Here is a 16,352-nt window from a genome sequence, read left to right as displayed (position 1 = left end):
TTGACTATTAAAGACATTTAACACTTAATACTGGTGACACAACAACTGACATTCAAGTGTTGCCTTTCCACAGCCGGGGTTTCAATGCATGAGAATTGAGTGTATGTTATAATGTACTTTCATGTTAAATGTCACATTTACCTTCATTTAATAGCCGGCACGTTTGCCATTTGCACGGTTGATAAGCACATTCACGGCGGTTATATAAATGCTAAAATCGGACTTGGGAAGCAAATCACTGATTGAGTAAGCTAGAAATTACGAAGTATATTACAACTCCTAGAAGATAAAAACAACCCCACCTTACGTTGTTTAAGTAATGCTTTTATACGGATATAAATTTGTGTACATTGTACCCCGTGGTTATTTTTTATATTTTTTAGGCAGATGATTTGTGCAACAATGCAAAATAGTGCAACAAAGTCACGGATGATATTCCACATGTTCCAACATTTATACAAACGTCATTGCGTCACATACAATAGAAACAAGACTATGTATTTTATAGGCTACAAACTTGAAAATTAAAAATAAATATTCTTCAATTTCTATCAAATAGTTTGAAGATATATACATGCATTTCACTTTAGTATGTAAGCAAAAAAAGTACTCAGTCTGCTCTTTAATTTTTACCTAATAACGCCAGGATATTGTATACATTCAGAAATTGAACCAAAACGAATTTTAACTTCTGGAAGTATGTTATAGTCTATTCGTATAAAGCAAAGAAAGCGTAACATGAGGAGTGGAACCTATAGATATAGATGGGTTTTATGTTTTCAGTATTAAAGCACAGATCCTGATTAAAGTCAACCTCATTTCAGCTGCTGTCCTGTTTTACATCTCCATTGTACTACGTATTAATTCCCGATTCTATATTCGGATGCATATATCTTAATAATAAACAACAAAAATTGCCTCCAACAAACGGATACGAATCAGACCATAATTGATGTGTTTCTCACCTCAACAAAACAGGGTTTTACATTTTGTATGAGAACTTTTACTAATAAGTGTTTTATACTTTCTGGAGCTAATCAAATGGGACTTGCAAACCAATATTGGTTACAATAAGAAATCAGATAATAGAAACTGAAAGAGTGTCTTTGAAACAACTCTACCGTTGGATATTCTCGTTTTGTTTAATTTCCGACGGTATAATTCATTCAAAGACACCATATACGAACGACTTGATTTAAGAGACTATGATAAAGGTGATGCCACAAAGATCAGAGAAAATATCAGTGAAATCAATGTTAACTGTGCGATGCGTAACAATGGGCTGGTATACAAAAAATATTGTAAGATATACAAACTCTCCTAATAAAATAAATATTATGTTAAATTGGAAATATTCAACAAATCAATGAATTTACCCTCATTTTCTCGTTTGGATAAAAATGACAGCCTTGATTATATGTAATGTAATGTAAACCCACTTCTATTATTGCTCTTAGCAATATATAATATACATTATATTCGCGCTTTAGTTGGTATATTTTTTTTCAGTATCCATCCGCTATGTCAAACTTCGCTATGTCAAAATAAGGGTTCGCTTTATGTCGAATATGCAATAAGATTCGCTATATCGAATATGAAACACGGTTAGCTAGGGTTATAGGGCTAGGTTTAATGTTAGGGTTAGTACTGGGGTTAAAGTAACGGTTTATGCTAGGGTTAATATTAGAGTTAGGTTGGATTAGACAAAACGAACCTTTTTTTCACATGCGAACTTTATTTTTGATATAGCGAACTTTCGACAAAGTGGCCTGTAACTGTAACCTTTTTTGCGGAAATTATGGGCCCCTGTTGATTATGCAAATCCTTTGTGTATGTTGTATAATATTTGTGTCAAACTTTGTATGTGCTTATTCTTTATTTTAATATTAATTGTATCTTTATTTGTCTTAAAGGGAGCTATATTACGAGACTCTTCATTTTAATCATTTCACTTTCTCAAATATGTTCTTGCATAATATAGTTGAGGCATTCTTGATTAAAAGTTGGTATCTTAGCTATTTAACTTGGACCTGCTGAATCCAACAATGGTGGATTCCAAGCTATATTTTGAGTCTATGACCCCAAATTGGCCTAAAAATGACCCCCTATGATTATACAGGGGTAAAAAAACTATCCACTTGGTCGTTAGAATCATAAAAATATGAAGATTGTGCGTGTACAACATGTGGTTGCAGATATGTGTGCCAAGACTTCGAATGTTGAAAGTCAATAATGCAAGTTGTACAGGGGTCCAATTTGCTATGATTTTCGTAAAACTGGGATGGGGTGGACCAAATTGTTTGTATAACGTCAGGGAGTGCAAACAAGGACAGTTTCTTCTACCTCTAATGTATAAGTAGAACTGATTAATTGATTTAACAGGACAATTACTGATTACTATTATCTAGATCGTACTGGCTTATACCTTCTCTCCACGTAAAATATAACTAGACATTAAGGGGTTACTACACCCATTGATTTTTTTTTTTTTTTGTGAAGAAATTACAAAAAAAAATTTGACATAGTGGGGTGCTAAATGAAGGGCAAATCTTCTCGTTTTATTGGTGGCATCGGTATCAATGTAGCTTACATGCTTTTGAAGATAGAAGCCAAAAGGAGGTACATCACTGATGATTTAAATTCACTTCATTTTGGAAAGCTTACTATCAACGGATTTCGTAAAAATTTTGGATATGTGTTGCTAACACATTAGGGAAATAATGTTGATATGTAAAATGTGAATAAGTGGTCCCTGATTTCTTTTATGACTTCATGAACTTGGTGCTCCACAACTATCAAAAAACGAACCGGTTAAAATGCTTCTATTTTCAATGCCGAGCTATATTTTGTATTTTGAACTTGCAACACTATGTCACTGAAACTTAATTAAGCCATAGGTAACAGGTTACCATAACCACACTACAGCAATGTTGAAAAAGATTGTATTTTTGTCACCTATACCACCATATTAGGTAGTTTTCCGTAAGCTTCATTTTTGTGATTTTGGTAACTATTTTATATTTATTTGCCCAATCCAACTCAACTAGGCAATCTTAATTGTACTCACCATTTACATCCCAAGGTATTTTAGTATATCCACCTCACACATTTCCATTATAAATCCAGTAACAGACAAAATATCAAAATTGATGCCTCATTATGACATGTATGATATCACAGACTATCACATGTATTCAGAATTGATGCCTGAATTTGACCTGAACCAATTGACCTATAACCTGACCTTTGATGACCTTATAGCCTTTTTTAATCTCTTTTCCTAACAACATATTATAAAAGATACATACATGGTGTAGTATTGAATTGTCTATGTGGAAGAGATTATTTATGCCTATTTAATTTATTCAGTGTTATAATCAGTGAGTATATTTCTATAGATAGTATAACAAAGGATTTAATGTATTCTAATCATGGATTCTACTTGGACATGTTCAATAGATTAAATTATGGTTGTTATGAAACACACATCTCAGTTACCAGGATACAGTAAACAAAAAAATATATAGGGCTAAAATGATTTTCTAAAATGGTTTAAAACTACTTTGTATGTAGAGATATTTTATAAGTTCAGGACATGAGATGATGAACATATTTATATACTTTATAAATTTGCAAAAAAAAAGAAGATGGGTCCTGATGAAAATAAGGGTATTAAATCGCCTTAAGTAATGCACATAATACTTTTCTGGCTACCTGAAGCTATAATATATTTATTCTTTTCAAGAAAGCTTTCAAGCAAATTTGAACTTCGATCTATAATAATTGAGGTATGGTGAATGCGTTATATCTCCAATTTTCCACACACATAGTATGATCTAAAATTACTTTTCAAATATTGACTGAATCTATCACTTCTACTGAGATACATCTAATCTAAGAAGCTTTAATGTTTTCTCTTAAACAAGTAAGAATAAGCAACCAATATGATGCAATTTGCTTGATTAAATCAGTTCCCCAACCACGCTAACTACTAAGTAATTTGTATTGCTCTTTTCTGTGAACTATTTTGAGTATATCACAACTCCGTATATGGCACGTTAACAACACTGTCTTATAAATGCTTTTACATGTATACGGATGTAAATCGGTGTACATTAATTGTACATCATGGTTATTTTGATATTTTTAGGCAGATGATTTGTGCAACAATGCAAAATAGTACAATAAAGTCACGGATGATATTCCACACGTTTTGAACATTTATATAAACGTCATTGCGTCACATTCAATAGAAACATGAATATGGATTTCATATATAGGCTACATGATACAAACTTGAATTAAAAAAATAAATAGTCTTCAAAACGTCATTGGTTTCTATCAAATAGTTTGAAGAGGATCGTATAATATACATGTATTTCACTTTGGTATGTAAGCAGAAGATTTATTTTTACAGTATAAGCAGGACATACATTATACATTCTATTACACAAGTACCCCATCTGTTCTCTAATTTTTACCTAACAACGCTAGGATATTGTATTATTTACATGCAGAAATTGATTTTAGAAGAATTTTAACTTCTGTAAGTACGTTATCGTCTATTCGTCTAAAGCAAAGAAATTGTCGGTAAATGCTAGCCAAACAAACTGTGTCATAATATGCACTCAAAGTGTAACACGAGGGGCGGAACCTATATATAGATATAGATGGGTTTTATGTTTTCAGTATTAAAGCACAGATCCTGATTAAAGTTAACCTCATTTCACCTGTTGTCCTGTTTTACATCTCCATTGTACTACGTATTAATTTCCGGTTCTATATTCGGTTACATATATCTAAAGCAATCAACAACAAAAATTGCCTCCAACAAACGGATACGAATCAGACTATAATTGATGTGTTTCTCACCTCCACAAAACATGGTTTTACATTTTGTATGAGATTTACTTTAACAAACCAATATTGGTTACAATAAGAAATCAGCAAATAGAAACTGAAAGTAGGCTACACATGGTGTCTTTAAAACAACTCTACCGTTGGAAATTCTTGTTTTGTTTAATTTCCAACAGTACGATTCTTTCAAAGACATCCTTTACGAATATCTTGATTAAAAGACAACCAAAGATTGGATCAGAGAAAAAAAGTGAAATCAATGTTAAATGCGTAATATTTCACAAAAATAACTCCCCCTAAAATTACAAATCATTTCTTTTGCATAACTTAACATACATTTCACTGATTTGAAAAATTTAAAAACCTGTGAATAAAGGAATTGTTTGTATATCCCCATTTTTTCCTTTAAAATTCTTTTTGTTTTGACCAAAAATAATAACATTTTCCAAAAATGATGCTGTCAGAAAAAGTTGCAATTTTCAACATCCTCATTTATGTCAAAGTGAGCTTCAACGAATCATTATTTTGCACCACATGATGGTTGCATGGGTGACTAAGAGATCAGAGACAAAAAGGTGAAGGAAAACAAAACAGTTAAATCAATCGTAACATTGATATCGCGAAAGTTTTTTACATTACATGTATGTGATGTTGAAAAGTGCAACATTATTTTAAAGCATCATTTTTCACAAATGTGATTATTTTTGACCAACACAACATGATTTTGAGAAGGGATAACTTTAGTAGGGTAGCAAAAAGATCCCTCTAATCACATGTTTTTAAATATTTCAAATCAACAAATTGAATGTCAACTCATGCAAAGAAATGTTTTGTAATTCCTAAATTGATTTTACCATTTTAGTAACACCGGCTCAATAAAACCTTCTAGAAATACCCCGTACATGTCAATTAATCATTGTTTTATACTGCAAGATGATTGCATGGGTGACTGGGTAATCGTAAACATAAAAATTAAAGAAACCAAAAACAGCATTCAATCAATTAAAACATTCATATTGTTTTCGTACATTAAATGTATTGGATGTGGAAAAGTGCAACTTTTTCTGAAAGCATCATTTTTGGAACATGTGATTATTTTTGGCCAAAACAAAAAGATTTTTTGAAGAAAGAACTTTGGGAGGGTCGGAAAATGATTCCTTTATTCACAGGTTTTTAAATTTTTCAAATCAACAAAATGTATGTGATGTTATGAAAAAGAAATGTTTTGTAATTTTAGGGGGGGGGGGCTATTTGTTGTGAACCCTTTATTTGCCATGAGCTGGTATAAATACATAAAAAATTGAAAGATACAATTCAATCTCTCCTAATAAAGTAAACATAATAAATTTGACAGATTCAACAAATCAATGGTTTTACCATCGTTATCAATTTCCATTCAAATAAAAATGACAGTCTAAACACATGTCTATAATTTGCTCTTAGTTTTAATGTAAACATTACAGTACAAGCTTACAGATCTCTTTTCGGGACGTTATCAAAAAGCTGCGCGATATATACATTTTAATTATCCCTGCTTAAGGGCTCTGGTATGAACGTTTCGACAGTATTTTTGTGAGACTTGAGAGCACATCAGACATATCGAATTGAATTCTGAATACGAGGAATCAAATAATTTTGATTTTTTGAATAATATAATACAAATTTATGACAAATAATAAAAAAATTTAATTTGTGATATTTAACAGTCCTCGAGGTAATAACTTTCTAAATATAGTGTTATGTACATATCCATAATCTTCATAATTATACGAAAGGTCGAAATTTTCAATTGATCGTCTGCTTTTCAACCCAGCTACCTTTTCATTCTGATTGGCATTTTGTCACATTAATGTGAACCAATTTGACAACATCAAAGACGAGAGGGCGCTAGACCACTAAAAACACCGGTGTTCCATAATCTTGTCTTATCCAGCATTTATATGACACAGGCATCCACCTCTATTGGAATAAGCTGATTGGTACTTCAAACGTTATAATGAGTTACAGATCAACTCACTTAATTCCTTACGTTTTCTTTTCTGAACAATAGACTTACGAAAACTGAAAAGATAAAAAGACCTAAAGTATGCAACCTTGTCAAATTGTTAAAATTGCTACAAATTGTGTGATTTAGATATCATAATGCTAAAAAAAACCATATAACCGCGCAAATCATTTGTCCCTGCATATGTCCTATTGCACAATTTTGTACTTTATAAGAAATACTATGGTTTAATGGGAGGCAGAAAATGGTAGGGCTATATTGCTATGTGAACTATGATAGTGCGAGGAAAACAAGCATTTGATTAATTTTTCCCAATTTTAAGCAATTAACTATGTGAAATGACAATGGTAAGTGCTCCTGAACTGTAGGCTTAAATGATATAATGTGGTTGTAGAATAAGTTCAATGACTTCAAGGCTATTTATGTTACCACACCAACTTTTTTCAGTCTCTCAGTAGCGTATAAGGTCGGGAGGTAAATGCAGTGGGAGAAGGGGAGGGAGCAGAGTTCCTTTCTTACCAGGTGTGTAAGATAGTTCTATCAAAATTGTCCGAATTCTTTTGAGCCGTTTAGCAACAAAATACACGTTGTGGGACAAAATTGCGTAAAGTGACCAATTAATGTGCGTGCTTCATATTATCACAATAAAATTCTTTCTGAAGAAGGCCAGCAAAAAGACAATTAGGCCCCGTATCCATAGGCTGTTCCCTTGTGTCGTGTGCCCTTGTTCCGTGTTCACTTGTTCCCATGTGACATGCCACAGAGACAACGAACCTTTGTTTTGCTACGACCACTAAGCAAAACAAAGGTTCGTTGTCTGTGTGGCATGTCACATGGGAACAAGTGAACACGGAACAAGGGCACACGCCACAAGGGGAACAGCCTATGGATATGGGGCCTTGGGCCTCGTATCCATAGGCTGTTCCCTATTGGTTCGTTTTTCTATTGGTTCGTTTACTGTCTGTACAAAACTAATTATTTACCTGGTGTGGACGCTGTAACTTCTTTCTCTCTCCTTCTCCTCACCCTCCTTCTCCCCTCTCGCCTCCCGTCTTTCCCTTCTCTCTCTTCTCACTCCCCTTTTCTGTTTCCATATCCTGTTTCTCCAAAGTGTTTCTTTGCCTTGATCTCACCTTCCTAGTCTCTAATCCTTGCTCTCATTAACTTTTTTTCTCGTCATTGTGTAAACAAGAATAAAGTGATTTTGTCGCTCCCTCTCTTCTTGCTTTAATCGACCTAGAAGGACAAAAGTAATAAAATCAAATTGATTAGCTCAAGCATGCCAATTCCATTACTACTGTGTGTAATATAAACACCATGTATTCATGAAGATGAAATTCTGCATTTATTGTTGCTGAAAAAGAAATCCATTTTCATCAATTTGATTCAACTACGCAAATAAGAGCATTTTTGTTAATATGAATAAGTAAAGTTGTACAAGCTGTATCAAAATGATTGGTACCCGTCAGTTTTCATTGATAATGGATGCGTCTGGCGCATCAAAATTCAACAACAGATCCAAATAATGTGTAGATTATTGTATAACAAGTCATAAACTATACATTCTCGACATATCAAGAGGATCCACTGTTGCATTTGGAAGAGGCAGGCCCCGGGGCAGGCTTTCAGTAAACATCAAAATTGTATGGGGTACCAATCATTTTGATACCTAGATATATGTACATGAGTTGAATGTTTGGTGCATTCCACGTGTTTTCTACAAACGAGTTACTAAATCCATATCTATTATATCAAAATCTAATATAAATGAGGTGGCTCATTGAGCAAACTCTTCAATAACATAATTATTTGAATGTCAATATCTTTGAATAATAACATGAAAATTAAATCGCATTTTCAATCAATCACATTTTCAATAAGGTTCTTCATTCATTCCGTAGAAATTGTGAAATATTTATTATAGTTGCACAGGAAACGTGTATGCTTAATTGCAGGCAATATGCATCTAATAATCGCTTTAAATATGTAAGTTGGACACTAAGCAAGAATTTGATTAAAACAAGTCTGTACATTTTCTTCCTAATAAAGACGGAAACTTATCTTTTTCAACAACTCAACAACACTAGCAGGTCTCAAATTAAATGAAGACACTGAAACGATGATGAAATATTATTGCTTAAGTCAGTAAATATCTGCATCGCAATGTTCTGTTTTGGTTTTCGGAATTTGAACTTAAAATTTATGAATTCGTGATTATCATACAAAACAAAAAATTATATTTCAACAATTATGGTTTCATTCTTTCTCTGGAGTTTTCTGTATGCCAGATGTATTTATGGCAAATAGTAAAACCAGCATTGGCTTTTAAAAGTGTGAGAGGTGCCATATTTACTGATTCAGGCGAAATTGATTTTTTCATTGTTTGTTTTTTGATCGATCACCAAAATTAATTTTTGTTATTGATTGAAATTGTGTCTGTCAATCATTACACTACAATTTTTACTCCGAGGACTCTTTGATTTCTTTAAATACTTATATAATAATAGAGTGAATACCCAGACCCTTTATAATTACATAGATATGATCCCGACACTTGTTTTGCATCAAATTTCCGCAAATGCTTTCTGAACGTTTTATACCCTTTATTTAGCCCAATGATTTGAACGTTACTGTCAAACGTTTTGTGCTTATTGGTCATGTATAGAATTTTCTCAAGCTCAAGAATATCATTGCGTATTCTCTACTGAATAATAAAGATGTTTTATATGGATGTTGTACTCTAGACGACAGAATAACCAGCATCTCATCTTCATTACCGTATATACGATACTTAGTATCGGGTAGCGTCCACGGTTGTTTCATTCATATAGAAATAATTATAGAGTCATTATTAACTAAATGTGAACAACGGTGGCGCTATATTTACAAGGGGTAGACACTTAGTACACATCGGAAAACGATTTACAGCAACTAGGAAATTGCCTGAAAACATGTTATTTTACAATGGAAGAAATAACTAAATCAACTTTCACACATATCTACAGTTAATAGAATAGAAAAGGAAACAATAGCTATAAAAGTATCTGTGTGTGTTAGTGTGAAAGCTGTTGGTACTGTTAAGGTCTAGAAATGAAAATTATATGATGCTTTGTTAGGATAAATGATATTTATTGAGAATCATATTTAACAATGTCCAATATCTATATCCATATGTCACTATTTTTAATATGCGACTTGTCATGCTTGTTGTGAAGTTGAGACTGACATGTCCCTTTTTTTACTATTTTACAGGAGACTTCGAGTGCTGGGCAATATCTTCATTGTAAACCTAGCCATTGCCGATTTTTGCGTCTCATCTTTCATCAACGCATTCACTATCGTTGCGCTCGTGACTAAAGGAAACTATTTCATCACCAGACTTGGTTTGTGTGAATTCATCGCTATCATTTGCGTAACAACGTGCGTTTGTTCCGTTTGGAGTATCGCCAGTATTAGTGTCAACCGCTATATTAAAATATGCCATCACTCTATATATCCATACGTTTACAATAAACGTACCGTCGGCTTTATCGTCGGAGGAGTGTGGTTTTGTTCTTTTCTGGTTGATCTCCCTAACATCATTGGTGGATGGGGATACCATGGATACGACGATAAGCTTATGATGTGTACCTACGACCATCGCCAAGCCGATTATGGTTCCACCATATTCTTCGTTGCCGTCGGTTACGGTATTCCGTGGGTGGCAACAGTTTACGCATACTTGCGAATATTTATTTTTGTGCGTCAAAAACGTAAAGCGTTAAATAAATCGCAACAATTGGTCACATTTGGAAAGAAAGAATCCAGTAATAGGCATAAACTTGGAATAAGCAATACGGACATAAGCTTATTGAGATCTACCTTCACCATTTTTGTCTTGTTTTTCGTCATGTGGTCGCCGTATACTCTAATCGTCTTGTGTGACCCGCCTCATGTGTGGCCAAGTGAAGTTTATGTCATTGCGGGCTTTTTTTGCCCATACGAATAGCTCTATAAACAGCATATTGTATGCGGTGACAAATAAAAACTTTCGCGAAGGTTACATGAGAATTTTAAAGTGCAATAGAAACAGCCAAATATTGCCAGAAACTTCTTTTTCGGCAAACCATCCTGGTGGAGGTGGACAAAAGGAAAACGAAGTCTCAAAAGCAAATTAAACGCACAATTAACTTTTTGTAGTAGTTTTTTTCATTATTTTGTTCTTGACCTGTTCTTATAACTTAAAAATTGCGCGCTATATATGGATTTTACAACAATAACGCATAGTTTTGTTAAGCTGTGTTTGGAAATCATTCAAGATAACATGTCTCAACAACGACATACGTAGTTGAGACTTACGGATGCACGCAGGATCGCTATTGGTGGGAAATATTTAGCTTTATTTTCACCATTTCTATATAGTTAAGTTACAAAGACAGATATAAAGCACGTTTTTATGAAAAGGTAATAATGCAAGAAATTCTATTGCAATAATAGAATTTTGGGAAAATAACACATATTTGAGAAAATCACAACAACGACACCCTGAAGTACCGTAACAAGCTAAGCTTACCTGAAACTGAATGCTCACCATGATTTTCACTACCTTGAAGAAACTGGTGGTACCACGCTTAGCTCAAGCCATGCGGTGGCTTATTTGAGAGTTTGAGTGCACCGGGCAACCAATTATCAGGCATACAGGTTTGTATGCCTCCTGGCATAGAATGCTTAGTAAGATGAGGGTTAAAAGTCTTGATAATTGACAAATAGAGATACAAGGACTCATACCATCGTCACAAGTTGACGATGTTGCACAAGAATATAACCATGATAACAGAGTCTATGAAATACTGTGATATGAAGTCATGATGATGCACATATGTTTCGTTATTATGTAGTTAGGATTTTTTTATCAAGATAACACTCACGGCACCTATATGGTTATAATCATACATATTCATTATGGATGCTGTGCAAATTTGGTAAAAATAGAAACGTCCATTTTAGATAAATTGGCCTTTTAACGACCAAACATGGGTGTTATAGCGCCCTCAATGGTCACACTCTTCATAAAACTACATGTTCCATAGAATAAGTTTCAGAAAACGGTCCTTAAAACCCGCACGTTTCTCTTTTGTCAAAATTGTACATAATAGTGTAAATTAAAAATGTGGAATGTATCGTCTGTGTTCTTCGAATATCATTTTTAAAATGTCCACAAGGCTAAGATGAGGCTCCCTGATTCATGAGGTATAATGTGTCAAAATTGAAGCTGATGTTTATTGTCCGAGTTGGGATGTTCCAGCAGTAATTGGTGGTATCTACGGAACTCAAGTCCATTCCCATGAAAAGTTTCACAAAAACAAATTGTTTTAAGTACTGTTTTACGATCTAAGTAATGTTACGAAGGGCCAAACACACCTTTTTCTCCACTCCAAACACACTATTAACATACTGTTATATAATTCAAAAAATAACTTCAAACTTTGTAGTTTTACACACAGCATTATTCTTGCATACAAATACCGCGGTAATCACTGCACTGTCAAAGTTATTCAAATGAGGAGCTTATAACAACAAGGTATGCTAATCTACTATAGTCTGTATGCTTTCCTCGAGTCAGTAATTTAAATATTGTTTTTATTGTATCTCTAAATGTTATGATGATAAACATAAAAGTATACATTTTCAGAATGCAAATGACACACGGAATCTAACTAGTATATTCCTGAGCAGTTTTTGAGAAAATCATAAAATTTGATTTTACTTTACTGCATCGAGGAAGGACTTTTTATAGCAGTCTTCTTGTATTCACATTTGCTCATTAAGTTCCAGAAGACTCTCTCAAGTAATGTGCCGTTGTAAATGTATGTCCACTGTAGACTAGCGGCAACGGGGACCAACCATTCAAAATGCAGTCACTTTTTCAAGAAACAGAACCTTAATTCAATCTGCTCAAATCAAATTTTGACAGAACTGTAGAACTATTTATTAATCATACTTCAGATGTCGAAGAAGACAAGGGTAAATGTGCTATGTTGACGTAATCCACGATCGACAGAACTGTAGAACTGTTTATTAATCAGACTTCAGATGTCGAAGAAGACATGGGTAAATGTGCTATTTTGACGTAATCCACGATAGACATAACTGTAGAACTGTTTATTAATCAGACTTCAGATGTCGAAGAAGACATGGGTAAATGTGCTATTTTGACGTAATCCACGATCGACAGACTGTAGAACTGTTTATTAATCAGACTTCAGATGTCGAAGACAAGGGTAAATGTGCTATTTTGACGTTATCCACGATCGACAGAACTGTAGAACTGTTTATTAATCAGACTTCAGATGTCGAAGAAGACAAGGGTAAATGTGCTATTTTGACGTAATCCACGATCGACAGAACTGTTTATTAATCAGACATCAGATGTCGAAGAAGACATGGGTAAATGTGCTATTTTGACGTAATCCACGATCGACAGAACTGTAGAACTGTTTATTAATCAGACTTCAGATGTCGAAGAAGACAAGGGTATATGTGCTATTTTGACGTAATCCACGATCTCCTTCGTCCGAATTAGTAGTATCTTCGCTATACGCTCCACAATCTGGTTTTCCAAATGCTCTTCTTTGAGAGCATTTTGCTATATAGCAGTTACCCAGCAAACACGAAAGCTTTTGTACAAAAGGTTAGAGAAGGTTGCCAGAAAATATTTTTATGTCGGGTTATATAAAGGGTATATAGAGGGTAAATGTTTTCATAACATTCAAAAACATTTATATATAGAGGGTAAACGTTTTCATAACATTCAAAAACATTTTTGAAAACTTACTGCAAATTATTCTTTTTTAATGTTGATGTTGAGAATGTAGAAATAACATAATGTTATTTAACATGTTTAAGTGTTGACAAAATATTTGTAAAAAATGTTTGCAAAAATATTTTAAAATTACTGACAACATTTTAAAAATGTGGTTATAGTGTGTTTTCATACAAAACATTTTACAAACGTGTTCAAGACCTTTATATAACCCGACATTTATTGTTATCAAAAGGTTTTTTACCAAAACCGAAACCCAAAATGTAACCCGTTTAAAACATTTTAAAATCGTTTTGTGTTTGCTGGGTATGCTGATGTCAGACGATTATACTTTCAGAGCCAACTTGAGCTTTTAACCCACTGAGAGTTAATGTGATTAATGACAGCGCCTTGCAAAAGCTCAAGTTGGAAGTAAAATGGTGCGTGTGACTGGTATTATTTCTTCGACTTTTATTCCCATCTGGGAATCCAAAAGTTGTGCCAGAAGAGAGCACTGTCCTATTCTGAGCCAAAAGTTGTTTGACTTTTCTATTAACTGCCCAATCAGATACCAGAATACCACAGCCTGTGAGGAAATATGGAATGTTGGCAGGGACTGCATGGAATTGCAAATTTCTGTTATTTGTAAACTGGTCTTCAACTAACATAAACACTTTTTATCACAGGCATAATGCTCCAAAATGATGAAAATAACTTCAGATTTTATAGATTTTTATAGGGAAGAGGAGATAATATGGAGTGGATATAAAGTAGCATAAAGACAAAGGGGTATTTTAGGTCTAGAGAGACCAAATTAATACTCAATATTACATTTCTCAACACACTCACACAGATGATGAAATGGAATTATACCCCATGATTTTCTAAAACAATTACATTTGTGTTTTCAATATAACATGTAATATGAGTAGTTTAATCTTGGAATTTAATAATTTCCCAATTTGTTTGCAATTTTGAAAAGAGAAAAGGAAAGAGTGTCCCTTAACAGAATCACACAGTCAAGTATGTCAACTATAGGTCAAAAGAGTTGTGCATAAAAGTTGTGTGTGTGTGACTTGAAAAGCTTCAGTTTATTCAAGTTCATCTGATTTCTGTCAAAATGAAAGTCAAATGCAAAGTCGAATGGTGTGACAACAGCGTCTGAGACGTACAACAAAACACATTTACTTAATTCAAAAAAATTAGTGCTGTATTTTTCTGGAATAGGGAGTAATTCAGTAACACCTGGGGATTTGCGTGGGTTCTTCCATTATGTAGTACATTGATTAATCTTGGGATTCCCCAGAGTGTTCCCCCAGAATGATGCCAAATCTCATAAAGAAATTTTCATGATTACATGAATTTTAATGAAAGAGAATCTCCCTACTTAAATGACAAATTTTCAATGCCAAATGTGTATATCAAATTAGTTTACTCAGGTGCACATTCTCCTACTGCAATTTTGTCATAACTTTTTCTTTATTTGGGCAATTCTGCAACGCGAAGTTTGCATATGCAAATTAGGGTCATTTGGAAAAGTTTTTCCGCGCCTTAATCTTTCACTTACCCAAAAGAGTTTCCATTATACTATTCACCTACCTAATTGGCTGATGCATTAAAAAGAATTCATGTGCAAACTTCGCGATGCGGAATGATGTTGATTGGAATTGCTCATTTACAAAACTAGTTTATAATTTTGTCAGTGTGTTCTTACTTCCATTCTACAATGCAAAAAGACATTAGCTATATTTTGAGTCTATGACCCCAAATTGGCCTAAAAATGACCCCCTATGATTATACAGGGGTAAAAAAACTATCCACTTGGTCGTTAAAATCATAAAAATATGAAGATTGTGCGTGTACAACCTGTGGTTATGTGCCAAGACTTCGAATGTTGAAAGTCGAAGGTCAATAATGCAAGTTGTACAGGGGTCCAATTTGCTATGATTTTCGTAAAACAGGGATGGGGTGGACCAAATTGTTTGTATAACGTCAGGGAGTGCAAACAAGGACAGTTTCTTCTACCTCTGATGTATAAGTAGAACTGATTAATTGATTTAACAGGACAATTACTGATTACTATTATCTAGATCGTACTGGCTTATACCTTCTCTCCACGTAAACTATAACTAGACATTAAGTAATGCACATAATACTTTTCTGGCTACCTGAAGCTATAATATATTTATTCTTTTCAAGAAAGCTTTCAAGCAAATTTGAACTTCGATCTATAATAATTGAGGTATGGTGAATGCGTTATATCTCCAATCTTCCACACACATAATATGATCTAAAATTACTTTTCAAATATTGACTGAATCTATCACTTCTACTGAGATACATCTAATCTAACAAGCGTTACAGTTTTCTCTTAAACAAGTAAAAATAAGCAACCAATATGATGCAATTTGCTTGATTAAATCAGTTCCCCAACCACGCTATCCTAATTTGTATTACTCTTTTCTGTGAGCTATTTTGAGTATATTACAATTCCTTATATGGGACGTTAAAAACAAACCCATACAACACTGTCTTATAAATGCTTTATACGGATATAAATCGGTGTACATTAATTGTACCTTATGGTTATTTTGGCAGATGATTTGTATAATAATACATAATAGTGCAACAAAGTCACGGATGATATAATTTCCACACGTTTTGAACATTTATACAAATGTCATTGCGTCACATTCAATAGAAACATGA

The 16,352-nt window shown here is 33.6% G+C and overlaps 1 protein-coding gene across 1 annotated transcript in view; it reads left to right on the top strand.

The window, feature by feature from the left end:
• Window positions 1–11,213, top strand: part of LOC140158212 (melatonin receptor type 1B-A-like) — a 63,492-nt gene extending 52,279 nt beyond the window's left edge. The window contains exon 2 of the mRNA XM_072181335.1: window positions 10,115–11,213. Coding sequence (XP_072037436.1) covers window positions 10,115–10,850 — 736 coding nt within the window. The 3' untranslated portion in view covers window positions 10,851–11,213. The remainder of the gene's footprint in view (window positions 1–10,114) is intronic.
• Window positions 11,214–16,352: the final 5,139 nt, after the last annotated feature.

This window comes from Amphiura filiformis, chromosome 8 (genome assembly GCF_039555335.1).
Source record: "Amphiura filiformis chromosome 8, Afil_fr2py, whole genome shotgun sequence".
NCBI lineage: Eukaryota > Metazoa > Echinodermata > Ophiuroidea > Amphilepidida > Amphiuridae > Amphiura > Amphiura filiformis.
Note: the sequence above shows the minus strand (reverse complement) of the source record. Positions and strands in the feature narration are given on the sequence as shown.